At 44.3% G+C, this 13,114-nt stretch overlaps 1 protein-coding gene across 5 annotated transcripts in view; it reads right to left on the reverse strand.

Moving 5' to 3' along the window:
* The window catches only part of LOC120996104 (cyclic AMP-dependent transcription factor ATF-7-like), a 105,941-nt gene that overhangs the window by 21,047 nt on the left and 71,780 nt on the right, over positions 1–13,114 (reverse strand). For all 5 annotated transcript variants that reach the window (XM_040425821.1, XM_040425820.1, XM_040425822.1 and 2 more), the window contains exon 3: positions 2,177–2,273. In XM_040425821.1, coding sequence (XP_040281755.1) covers positions 2,177–2,273 — 97 coding nt within the window. The remainder of the gene's footprint in view (positions 1–2,176; positions 2,274–13,114) is intronic.

Below are 13,114 nucleotides of genomic sequence, written 5' to 3' on the forward strand. Positions count from 1 at the left end.
TGGTGCAATTTTTTTTTAGTGCAGATTTCTTCTGTAGCTGGGACAAATACAGCTTCCTGAACCTCACTGCAGAGCTGATCTGGGTCTGCTAAGACCCCGCAACTACAGCAGATACCCAGTGATCAGATAATTGCTGGAATGGGAAGAGGAAACGTCATGGCCGCTTCCTGATTTGTACACACAGCATTTATTGATGGCAGGGACAGTAATGAACTCTTTCTGCTTTCTACAGAGTGGCCGGTTGTCCACGACAACCTGCTCCCCGCTCCTGCTTCGAGTGCTGCTGCAAACTCTGGAAAGATGTTCAGAAACATCCCTGCAAATCCGCTGGGTATTTAACGTTTTCTGGTGGTCCGCAAGTGTTTAATATACCGCCACTACTGCAACAACTATTATCCAAATCAAATTTTTTCAGAATGGTTGCAATTTTAGAGAAAAGGCGAGGACAGACATAGTGAAGAACACAGGAGTAGGGTTGAGCGAACCCGAACCACGTGGTGAGCGCGGTGACGTCATCGCAGGTCCTTTTGCGGGTCCTGAAGAAAGAAGAGGATACCAGCTGCGTGATCAAGTGGATGAGGCGAGGTTTTTTTTCAAAAATGTTTTAACCCCTCAATGGTCATTTTATTTAGCATTCTATCTTAAGAAGGCTATTATTTTCCGTTATAACCATGTTATAACGGAAAATAATAAAGTGAAGTTCGGTTCCCCACTGACTTTAATGGAGTCCGGGTTCAGTGTTCCGGTCAAGTTCGGGTCCCGAACCTGACCTGAAGTTCGGCTTTACTGGGTTCGTTTATCCCTACACAGGAGTAATCTTTTAAGGAAGAAAACAGTAGAGCTGCTGCAAATGATAGCTGTGGTGCCTACAGTCAATTTACATTGCATAGCAGAGGATGAATTTCTAGAAGTTTACCTGTGACTGATTTCACTGTGTAGGTGCCAGTGGCAGAAAAACATAAAAAAACATTTACTGCAGGGTGCAATTTTGTTGGAAACCTCTGTATGGTATAGTGCAAGAAAAAAAGGTATACCAACATATATCAGTGGATGGAGGCCAAAAGGACACTCCTGTTGGTTTAAGGCTACTTTCACACTGGCGATTTGGTTTCCGTTTGGGAGATCCATTCAGGGCTCTCACAATCGGTCCAAAAGGATCAGTTTTTCCCTTAATGCATTCTGAATGGATAAGGATCCGCTCAGAATCCATCAGTTTGGCTCCGTTCTGTCTCCATTCCGCTTTGGAGGCGGACACCAAAACGCTGCCTGCCTCCCGTCTGACGAAACTGAGCCAAAACTGATCCGTCTTGAACACCATTGAAAGTCAATGGGGGACGGATCCATTTTCTATTGTGCCATATTGTGTCAGTGAAAACGGATCAGTCCCCATTGACTTACATTGTGTGCCAGGACGGATCCGTTTTCACTGACACAATATGGCACGATAGAAAATGGATCCGTCCCTCATTGACTTTCAGTGGTGTTCAAGACGGATCCGTTTTGGCTATGTTAAAGATAATACAAATGGATCCATTCTGCAGGGATGCATGCGGTTGTATAATCTGAACGGATGAGTTTGTGCAGATCCATGACGGATGCGCACCAAACGCGAGTGTGAACGTAGCCTAATAGGTGCTTATGGATAGGTTTAATGCATGTGGTCAGGAAAGCAAAACGGACACTGCTCACGTAGTGTCTCAACCACCTCCTCCAAAAACTCCACTTGTAAAAAGGGGGCTTTACGTAAGTAACATGCTGGAGGAGACTTATCACAATGGTCTGGAAATGAAAGCTGCACTGATGGGTTTGCAATGGGCACCAAGGCCAATTTCTCTGTAAGAGACTGATGATCACCAAGGCTCTTCTTACAAGGGCCGACGCTGGGCAACAAACATGCGCCTTTCACACAGTCCAATGGAAAATAAAAGGGGGATGAATGATCATTATTATGATTGTTCATCCCGCATTCAGTTTGCATACTGACATATGGCATGCAAAACCATTGTTTGTTAGCACCATATTGCCTTGTGGAAACGGGGGCGGGGGGGGGCACCCCGCAAATGCTGCCAACATGATTGGTGGTCTGTGATAACTAGTAGCTAATAAGTGGCCTGTGTATAGGGCCCCAAGTCACTTTCTTTTCCATATGTATTACCAAGATGGCATGCAACATTACCTTGGATGATCACAGAGTCCGTCCTTGCGGGCCCAAACTTCAGAGTCATCTCATGCTTGTGTTTGTGTACGGCCAAATGGTCTTCATTTGTAAAACGCTGCAATGAAAAGAACACAGGGTCAACAGTGAGAAGAAGCATAATCAATAGCAAATCTATACATAAAAGAAAGCTCAACCAACCTATGCCAGAAAATATCCTCAGTGAATTAAAGGGGTTAGGCAGGATTAGAGAAAAAAGGGGTCCTGCTTGCTTCCGGTAACGGCTGAGGCCAGTATTGCAGCTCACCCCCAACGAAATGAATGGGGCAGACTTACAATCCAGCCTGAAAACAGTGGCACCACTGCTTCTGGAAGAGCAGCCGGATCTAGGGCTTCTGTTACCAGTGTCCTAGCATTAGAACAGGCTGACCTTAGACCCGTTCGCTGGTCAGCAGAATTGATTTGTCTTGGTCTCATCCCGATATGTGGCCAAATTTTGGTGAAAAAAAAAAAAAGAAGGGATTTTAATACAAACCAATGCACCTCTAGGAGCAATGGGGGCATTCCCATTACTCCTAGAGGCTCTGTTCTCTTTGGTGCTGCCGAAACCCCTGCTTTTTGATTGACTGGGCCAAGCATTAATAAAGTCAACATGCCTGGCCAGGACTTCTCAAAGTCTCACGCTGCTCCGTGCTGTTCAGTAACCAATGCAGGCACAGTACAGGGAAGAGGCTCGCCAGCAGTCCTCTTCCGCACTGCGCATGCATCGGAGCAGACGCTAAACTTTATGGGAAGTCAGCACCAGGTGTGAAGATGCTCATAATGCCGGAACCTGTCAATCAATGCACAGGGGGAAGCGGTAGCAGCAGGGAGAATGGAGCCTCTAGGTGTAAATGAAACACCCCCATTCCTCCTACGTATATATTAAAGGTTTTCTGTCACCACAATTTTCGCTATTAAACAGGCTGACATTATACAACATGTGCAAATGTCACCTGAATTTAACTCTGCTATTCTTTTTTTTCAGTGTGCCCCCGTTTTTGTGCAATTATAACTTTTATTATATGCAAATTGGCCTCGCCTCTAGGAGCGGGGGGGGGGGGAGGGAATTGCACCTGCCAGCCCTGTCTGCCGGGGAATTCTTGCGCCTGCGCCGCTCCGTTCAGTATTCGGCGCAGGCAGGGAAGGACGGCTCGCCGGCTGCCTCACTGCGCCGAATACTGAACGGGACCTGGCCCTGTCAATCAAGGATGGCAGGGTAGGATATGGGGTGGGAGAACAGAGCCTCTAGGAGCAGGTGCAACGCCGCCTCTCCCCCGCCGCTCCTAAAGGCTAATTTGCATATAATAAAAGTTATAATTGCACAAAAACGTGGGCACACTGTAAAAAGAATAGCAGAGTTAAATTCAGGTGACATTTGCACATGTATAATGTCAGCCTGTTTAATAGCGAAAATTGTGGTGACAGAAACCCTTTAAAAAAATGTTTCACCAAAATGCGGCCACATATCGGGATGGGTCCTAGACTTAATGCTATGAAACTGGTGACAGAAGCTCTTAACATAAAATATTTTTTAGGTTTCATTTAAATAGATGTAAATTAAATTGCAACTATGTACCATCGGACTACGCGTACATGCGCAACAAGTGTACACAGCGTCCCCCGGCTCCAACTGAACGTACAGTATGCTCATACAGGTGGCTGGTGCTAATAGGTAACATGCTACATACACAAAAACTAAAATTCAAGTAGCTCTAATTAGCCTCACAAGAAGAAGACTGAACATCTAAGTGTAGCAATAAACTCGAGATTAACTGGAGCAGCGTCCGCACCAGCGGAGGGACGAGAACGGGCACTCTGAATGTGATCATACAGCTGGACGGGCGCCATGACGGAGCCCTGCGATTCCAGCTCTCGATTTATAGGTTATCTGCACACAAGACTGAAAATATGAAATGCTAAAAAAAAAAAAAAAAAAAACAGATCCAGTGAGCAGTTACACCGCAGGGTCACGCTGATAAATTAGGAGGGGGAACTAAAAAGAATACGGGGAGTTCTTCTAACAGCTGAGAAATGCATTCCAGCAGCCAGGAAAAGTGAATAAAGGGCACCGCACCCCCTCAAGTCCCGTGCTTTCAGTGCCAAAACAACCTCAGGAAAAATAGGCCCCTGGAAGCCGTGTCCAGGCCTGGCACGCACAGCCTGCGGAAACATGAGAGCTATGGGATTACTGCACACATCCAATCACACAACCATGTTCCTCCACTTCCTCTCGGCTGAAGGAGAGCATATGTGTACGCGAGGGGAGGGGGGGAGGCAGCTGGAGAAAGGACGAAAATGCTCGACGGGATTTCATGTGTGAGCATCTCATATTATTCAATGTGTATTGAGAGACCGAACTAAGACAAGGAAAAGGAATGGAAAAAATTGGAATTAAAGGCAGGGCTTAACCCTTCAAGGAAAAAGGCAGTTTTGAACTTGACAACCACAGGAATTTTTTACCTTTTCCAGTGGTTGTTTTATTGTTTTTTTGCACCAATCTACCTGTACAAGACCTGGATTTTTGCAAGTTCTACTTGATGTCAATCCGAGCAGGATGGGGCGAGGTTGTTTCGCCGATTGTGTGACTCCCTGATCTGGACCATGCCCAGATATTCCACAGTAATATTCATACGGTGAGCAGCATCTCAAAGTGACTGCTGCAATGTGGCTAGATTGGATTTCGCACACGGGAGTTCCCCTTTAAGCAGCCACATACTTTACATAGATGCAAAAACTTTGACTGACAGCTATTCCTCCCCCCATCCCGAGCATGCCCATGTTCTGGACGGGGAGAAGGGAGGACGTCAATGCCAGACACCTCTGTCAGTGGCTTATCTGCCGCCAGAACAAACGATGGCACATGTTAGAATTCAAACAGCTTGATCCTCATTTACTCGGAGGCCGTCTTATTGTTAGGATCTAGACAGATGTGCCCAGAAGAGAAAAAGAAGGCTCACAATAAAGATTTTCTTCAAAGGTGACAACTAGATAAGGGACAGTATGGGTGGCTGGGGGTATCAAATATGGATCTTATGCCATAACATAACTGTTTTACAGGAGAATCATTTTATGTAAAAAAATACGATCAGAAATAAAAAAAAATTAAAATCAATCCCACCGATCCATAATCATTCCCATGCTGCTCTGGTCTCAGGTTCTACACACACAAAATGACTTGGACCACCACAGGCAGTTTATTGACTGGCTGCAGCAGGCACGTGGCCTGCATCATGGAGCCTACAATGGTGGCAGCAGAGCAACAAGGCCAGAAAGCTAAAAGCTAAACATTTTTTACAGTAGCAATAGGTTTTTGATTTTTGGGTACTTTATTACTTGCGCACAACATGCTGGAGTACTTGGGGTATTTTAGTGCAATTCATGGTGCCATCATCGGGCACTGTTTTATAGTTTTACATAACATTAATCTTAGGACCTGGAATCTGACACAAAATCAGGCTGTAGATTTCTAGGTAAAAGATGGAAAATGCCCACTCAATGTCCTATATTACACAGGCTGCATGTAAAGGGTATGTTCACACCACGGATTTAGAAAATTGGAATTCACATGTGTTTTTTTTTTTTTGCGTTAACTGGCCCTAGGAGGAGTAAGGTCTCCTTGACGACATCTTCAGGCTACATGGTATTCTAATTAGACATCAGGACATCTTCAGGTCCTAATGACTATAAGCGGAGTCCCCGTTTGCTTGCGAGTCATTAGTGAGTAGTCGGAGTGCACTTTTTCTGTACAGCAGGCGACACTTTGTAAAAAGGAAAGGTTATGTGCATCCCCGGGCATGAATCACACAACTACCAGTGTAACCTAGACTCTGCATTACATGGCCAACAGGATGGCGGTGACGTCTGTGATGAGTAACCCCTTCACTGCCAGAGTCTCTCTACTCTGTGAAGTTCTTCTCAGCTGCCTCACATGGTGCACATCAATAGGAAAACGCGCTTTATTTTAACGGAGCGTTACTCAAACATTAGTTTTATAATAATATCAATCATCTAGAACTGGGATCAGCAACCCCTGGCACTCCAGCCATTGTGAAACTACAACTCTCAGCATGTACACTTGCTTGGCTGTTCTCTGAACTCCTATAGAAATGAAAGGAGCATGCTGGGAATTGTAGTTTCACGACAGCTGGAGTACCGAAGATTGCTGACCCCTGTGTTACACGTTCTAATTGATGCACAAATGTCTCCTTAAAAAAACGGATATCCCTTATATAAGACGGGATTCAATAGCGCTCCATCACATCATGCCACAACAAATCACATAATTAACAAAGTATGCAGAATTTCATTGTGTTCAATAAGCATCTTGGCAGAAGTGTCTACAGGTTAACACGAACCAAATGGTGAAAGAAAAAAAAAAAAAAAAAAAAAGCATTATAAAAGAACAGCATGTCTGGGTTTGGCTGACATGACGGATCTTGCAGTGGTGATGAGTCATTACCCATGTGGGGCTGCTGGAGTATGTGCAGAATAGGCTTAAAGGAGAAGGACTGTTTTCAGCAAGAGCTTAAAAAGGGGACGGTCTGTTATGGACAATCCATACTTCTTTAGACCGGTCTAAAGTGATGACAAATTGTCCTTCTATTGAAACCCCAAACAATGAGTTGTAAACAGTGGGGAAACCGGAAGTAAGTGTTCAAATTCCCAGCAGCGCACCAGGGAAAATGAAGTATTACACCATATCTACTCAATTTAATGGGTTAGCTGTGTAATGTAGGACAGCACAGGTCCTCCAGGGCAAGAGAAGGGAAAGGAGAACCCTGTATGTCAATGGTGAGAGGGGGAGGAACATGCCCCGACTGAGAGGAGCATCAATGTTTATGGTGGAGTAGGTAGAAATAGTCCTTGGCCAAGGGAGCATTTGTGTCTTTACGTGTACAGAATTGTTTTTCCCACAGACAGCACCACCATTGCCCCCGGGATGTCTCTGGTATTGCAGCCCAGCTGTAAAACATAAAAATCTGACATCTAGTATAGGACAATCTCTTTCTGACAAGGCTAGGACCACACATGGATCCAGATATCTCCCCATTCATTGCTCTGCTAGATTTATATCAAGCTGGCAGCTCAGGGGAGTGTCTTTTCTGCTGCAGCTAAGGGGGCGTGTCCATGTTCTCCCTATCACAGCTCAGGAGGAAGATGAAGGATGAAACTGAGCATGTGCGGCCATCTCAGTGAGCAGGACAAAGAAATAAGGGGGAAAAAAACTAAAAGCTGGTGGTGCTGTACAGATACATTTCATTGAGTAACTCCGTGGATATGCTATTTTTAAATTACACGCAATTATAAAAGAATTCAGATCCAGCTGCTGGTTTGAAAACTGTAGAATATTTTTTTCGCAGGACAACCCCTTTAAGTGAGGATTGTTTTTTAGAGTAAAAATAAGTATTCTGGCATCATGTTCACATAGTACTGCTGCGGGGTACATGAATCCCAAACAGAGAACAATTAGAAAGGGGCACACATATGTTACATTTTGGACCCAAACATTGGGATTTATGCATATATAAAAAAAGCCCCAAATCTGCAATGTATGAACACAACTCTGTCATCAAATCCATCCTAGTAAAACCAGCTTACATGTCCAGTGAGCCCTTTCAATCTAATTCTAATGTTCTTGCTCCCCTGTTGCTCTGCTGCCTTACTGGAGAAACATAAATAAAAAAAAGCTTTTCACTCATATGTAGATTAGTCCCTGGGTGCAACAAGGCCGCTCTACCTCGTTGCACTGATCCCTCTCCACATGCCGTGCCACCACCTCTTTGACTGACAAGGTCAGGCGTGTAGACTTATTCACAGAGCAGCGTGATCGCCACTGTGTCCGATGCACGTGCAGTACAAGGCATGAGGCTCCCCGGTCCCCTGATGTAATGAAACCTGGATAATGGTCGTCAGTGGATGTCTTCATCAAGACAAAGGTGTCATCTGTACGTCGAGCCCTGTGGTCCTGCTTGGTAGGTCCAATAGATGACATACGATATCTTCCATAATGCACCATGTCATGGACACTAGCACACAGGGCTGTGAAGTCAGAGTTGGAAGAAATGTTACGACTCCAATACTGGCTTCAAAATAAAAATATTACATAGTAGAGAGGACACATTTAAAATCCTGATGTCACCATGATTTTACTACAGTACATTTGATATCACTAATTATCATACATGAGCCATTTACGAAGAGAGAGTGGAAAGACGGACGCTTGGTTTACCACCTCCACAGCCCTGGTGAGCACAATTATACAGATGTAGCCAAACTCAACGCCATGAGTACAGAAATGGTTGAAATCGAACTTTTGGAAAAAAACGTGCTTGTAATATGCATACTGGTGGAAAGGGATCAGGATATATCTGGCTCTCCACCAAATAAAAAGGGGCCCGGGATCTGCCGAGACTCGTTACAGAAACATCTCATGTCCCAACTACGAGATCAAGTAAGGATACCTATTCACCAAGAACAATGGATCATACGTTCTACATGGACTCGTAATCCACATACAAGAGAATGTGTCATAAGAATCATCCCCAAGTAAAGGTTTCATCTGCAAAATAGGGTTTTAACTGATTAACGGCAAAAGTCTTCTAGCACAGTCGTGGTCTGAACTTTTGAGTTTATTGAAGACACAAACTACCACCCGATCTCTGGTTCTTCTTACAATGTAAAATCTGACAGAACTTACCAGCATTCACCAGATATTGCCCTCATTCCATTTTCAACTCTCGTTATCACAAAAGGTTCGTTTTTCCACATCAGGATCCTAGTGACAGATAACCCGTTCGGTGCAGTACACGGACAATCGATAAATGGGGCTGTCAGAAAAACGTCAACCTAAGGCTACATGCACACGAATGTTGTTGGTTTCCGTGTCTGTTCCGTTTTTTTTTGCGGATAGCATGCAAACCCATTCATTTCAATGGGTCGGCAAAAAATGCAGACAGCACACCGTGTGCTGTCCGCATCAGTAGGTCTGTTCCGTAGCACTGCAAAAAAATAAATAAAATAGAACATGTCCTATTCTTGTCCGTTTTAGGCATTGTTACAATGGATCGGCAAAAAATAAATAAAAAACAAACGGATGGCATATGGATGTCATCCGTTTTTTTCCCCCCGCGGATCTGCAACTTCCGAACTGCAAAACACATACGTTCGTGTGCATGTAGCCTAAGCTGCATCTCCCATGGAAAGATTCCAAGATATGATTACTTAATATCTGAGCCAATGCTACTTTTTCACGTACTGTGTCTCATGATTAGAACAGAGGTCCGTTAGGGTCAGGAAAAAATATCACTAAAAAGCTACATGCACACGACCGTATGTGTTTTGCGGTCTGTATGCCATCCATTTTTTTTGCGGATCCATTGTAACAATGCCTAAAACGGACAAGAATAGGACATGTTCTATTTTTTTGCGGGGCTACGGAACGGACGTACTGATGCGGATAGCACACTGTGTGCTGTCCGCATTTTTTGCGGACCCATTAAAATGAATGGGTCTGCATCCAAGCAAAATTTGGACTGCCGACAGAAGTTGAAATGGATTTGATGTGCCCAATAATAAATATAATAATAATTAATAATAATAATGATAAAGGAGTTGTCCAGGGAATATATATTTTTGTGAAAAAAAAAGTACCAGATTGGGCTAGAGAACAAAAAAATAAAAAGTTTGTACTGCTAAGAAGGGACAAACATCTTCAATCTTTACAGGCAGGGTAATACTAGGCGACAGAGAGGGCTTAGCGACCGAGAGGTGGGGTCGCCCCTTTCGGTCGGGTGCTCCGCCTGTAGGCAGGGGTACATTGAGGGATGTATTAGGGACTTTGTTCCCCCTCCCCCTCATCTATCCCTGGCCCAGACTTCACCTCTCTTTCACCGTCTGGCCAGGTCCACAGTCATCTAACTGTAAGTTGCCGTTATTTTTTATATATCGGACTGTACTATCCTGGATACGTCCAAAGTAAGGCCTTGTCTATTCATTTGACGTAGCCTAACATTCATATTTAGATGGGGTAATATTTTAACCAATTATAGTAAAAGTTATGTTTTAGATGAAAAGTCATTTCTCTCTGTGATATATTACCTTTCCTTTCATTGCCACAGCCCCAAGCACTACCGCTAGTTATAGCTCCTCCCACCCAGCTAGTTACATAGACACTCCCCCATCACTCATCTGTCCATGGACATAACCTGACAGGAAATAAGAAAAAGCTACCTGGACACAATCATAAGATCACAGGCCGGGAACGGGAGATAGGAGCAAAAAAAGGTAAAGGAGATACATTCTAAAATTACAGCTATCTTAATAAATGATTATTTTATAGGATTTTGATGCAAACTGGAAACCCCCTTTAATCCATACTGGCTCTTTTTGAAAAATAAAAACTCCTCCCCCTGACAACTCTTTTGTTACCTACGCTGCCCATTAGGTAATATAGGGGTTTCCTCATGAAGACAGCCCCTTTCCATATTCCCAGTTAGGGTTAAGAAGGTCACAGTGGGGGTCGGCACCAACAAGTGGCTCTTGTCCTGGAGGACCCAGGTATTACATGGTCAGCCATTCATTTGCATTGGTAGCGACAGGTGTAACAGTACGGCCCCTCGCAGCTTCTAGGGCGATCATAGCTGTTTGATGGGACTTTTGAAGATTTCATCATTAAACAACACGTTTCAATAGAGGAACATCTTCTTCTAAAGGTGACCACTGTGTATGGTAGCCGTCGCCGATCAGCAACATGCACTGCTGCGGTGGCCATGCATCATGCAATCTGTACACCGCTGATGTCTATACAACATTAGTGCACTCCATACAAGAGAAAATGTATGAAGAAACACTGGAATTTTGTCAAAGACAACACAACCTAATGTCGCTTTTGTAATCTTTGTGCAGAATCAACAGCGTAACACAAGCCGGAGAAGAAAAGGTCAGACGCCGGAGCTGTTGAAACACACATGCTAAAAATATTCTAAATTCTGCCCGATGAAAGAAAGAAAAGGGCGCAGAGCAGAACCATGCCGAAAAACACACTTGATGTCTCCTCTACAAGTGCCTAACAGCAGAAACTACTTGCACGATATGCACGGCGACTGAGCTTGATGAATGAGAAAGAATACGAGTCCGATTCCTCACTGTCTGCAGCGACGTGAACGTTCTTCCTGGTGCCCCCCCCCCCCCCCGGGATGTAAGTGAAAGCCGCAGAACGTTTGATGTGTAAAAACTAGAACATGACAGACTCCATAATAAAAAACTGCAAATGTAAGCACTTGTGCCACTGCTCGGAGGAATCTGAGCTACGTGAAACGTTCTTCATTCAGCTCTTGTGGTTACACATTCTTCACTTGTGAATGAAACACCCATTTTAAAAATTCTATTTCTACGTCCTCGCTAAATATCCCTGGATTATGAAAGTCAACATTGCCGTAAAGGAGACTGGTGGCAATTTTCCCTGGAGAAATCAAGCAGCACTTGCAGGTGACTACACTGCCCCGCCGGAAGCAAGGAGATCAAATGTAGCCAGCTGCTGAATGGACTGTTTGTTGCTAGCAACAGCAAGAAAACCTTGCTTCCTTACGTAGTCGCAGAGATTTTTGTATGAACAGTGTGCGGACGTGGCCTAAGGAGCGAAAACAATTAAAAAGACACCAAGTCAACAAACTTAAAGTGGACCTTTCACCAGTCCTGACATTACAATATACCGTATTTTTCACATTATAAGACGCACCTAGGCTTTTGAGGAGGAAAAAAGGAAAAAATATTTTTGAACCAAAAAAGGTGTGCTAAAATATTTAATAAAATAACAATAATAGTTTACACTGTTATGGGGGATCTATGGATGACACACTGTTATGAGGAGGAGATCTGGGAGATCTTTGGATGACGCACTGTTATGTGACTATAACCCCCCTCATCCTTTCGAATAACCCCATGGACTGCAGTACATTGGTCTATTCTTAAAGATGAGGGTGGGTTATAGTCACATTTAATATCAGTACTGTCCAGAGACTATAAAGTAATTTGCCTGTGTTTATTTAAAAATTACTATAATCCTCCTCATCCATGAGAATGCATCTATTTACTGCAGTACATGGGTGCATTCTTAAGGATGAGGTGGGTTATAATCCCATTTAATATTAATACTGTCTAGAGACTGTAATGTAATTGACATGTGTTTATATTAAATTTGACTATAACCCCCCTCATCCTTAAGAATGCACCATTGTACTGCAGTACATAGGTGCATTTTTATGGATGAGGGGGTAACAGTTAATTTTTAGGTCAGCCCCTGAGCTGTCACTTACCAGGGACTTTAGGTGACAGGGGATAGAACAGGGCGACGGAGGCCACTACAACTCCTCCCTCCCATCTCACAGCAGTTCCATTGGTGGTCTGTGGCAACGGCGCTCATGGCCGGACTGGAGGGAGGGGGTAAGCTTATTGGTGGAGGTGGCAGTTCCCACCTCCACCAATAACAACCGCACACAACCAATCATCAGAACGTGCAGGCGGCAGTGCAGCAGAGAAGGAGAACGGCTCTCCTGCCCCTTCCTCTTCTATGGAGCGGACCCAGGCAGCAGCTGCGTACTATGGACGTGCAAACTGGCGGCATTCAGCTTCAATGAATGCTTAACTGCCGCCTCCCGCCCAACACTTAAATCGCAGGATCAGGAGCAGGCTAATTAAAAGCTCCTGCAACACTGCTTGATTTTCGACAGATTCACTCCCCAGTCACTCCCCTCCCCCCCCCCCCTTTGGGGGGGGAGCACATCTTATAAAGCGAAAAATACGGTAAATACCTGGCATTGTAGGGCATGTTGAAGAGATGTCTTCACGCTTATTTTTTTCCCAATGGGCTGCTCCTTTTCCCACTCTGTATGCTAATCCATATCATCGGTACAGGGAGGA

The sequence above is a fragment of the Bufo bufo genome, chromosome 3 (assembly GCF_905171765.1).
Source record: "Bufo bufo chromosome 3, aBufBuf1.1, whole genome shotgun sequence".
Lineage (NCBI taxonomy): Eukaryota > Metazoa > Chordata > Amphibia > Anura > Bufonidae > Bufo > Bufo bufo.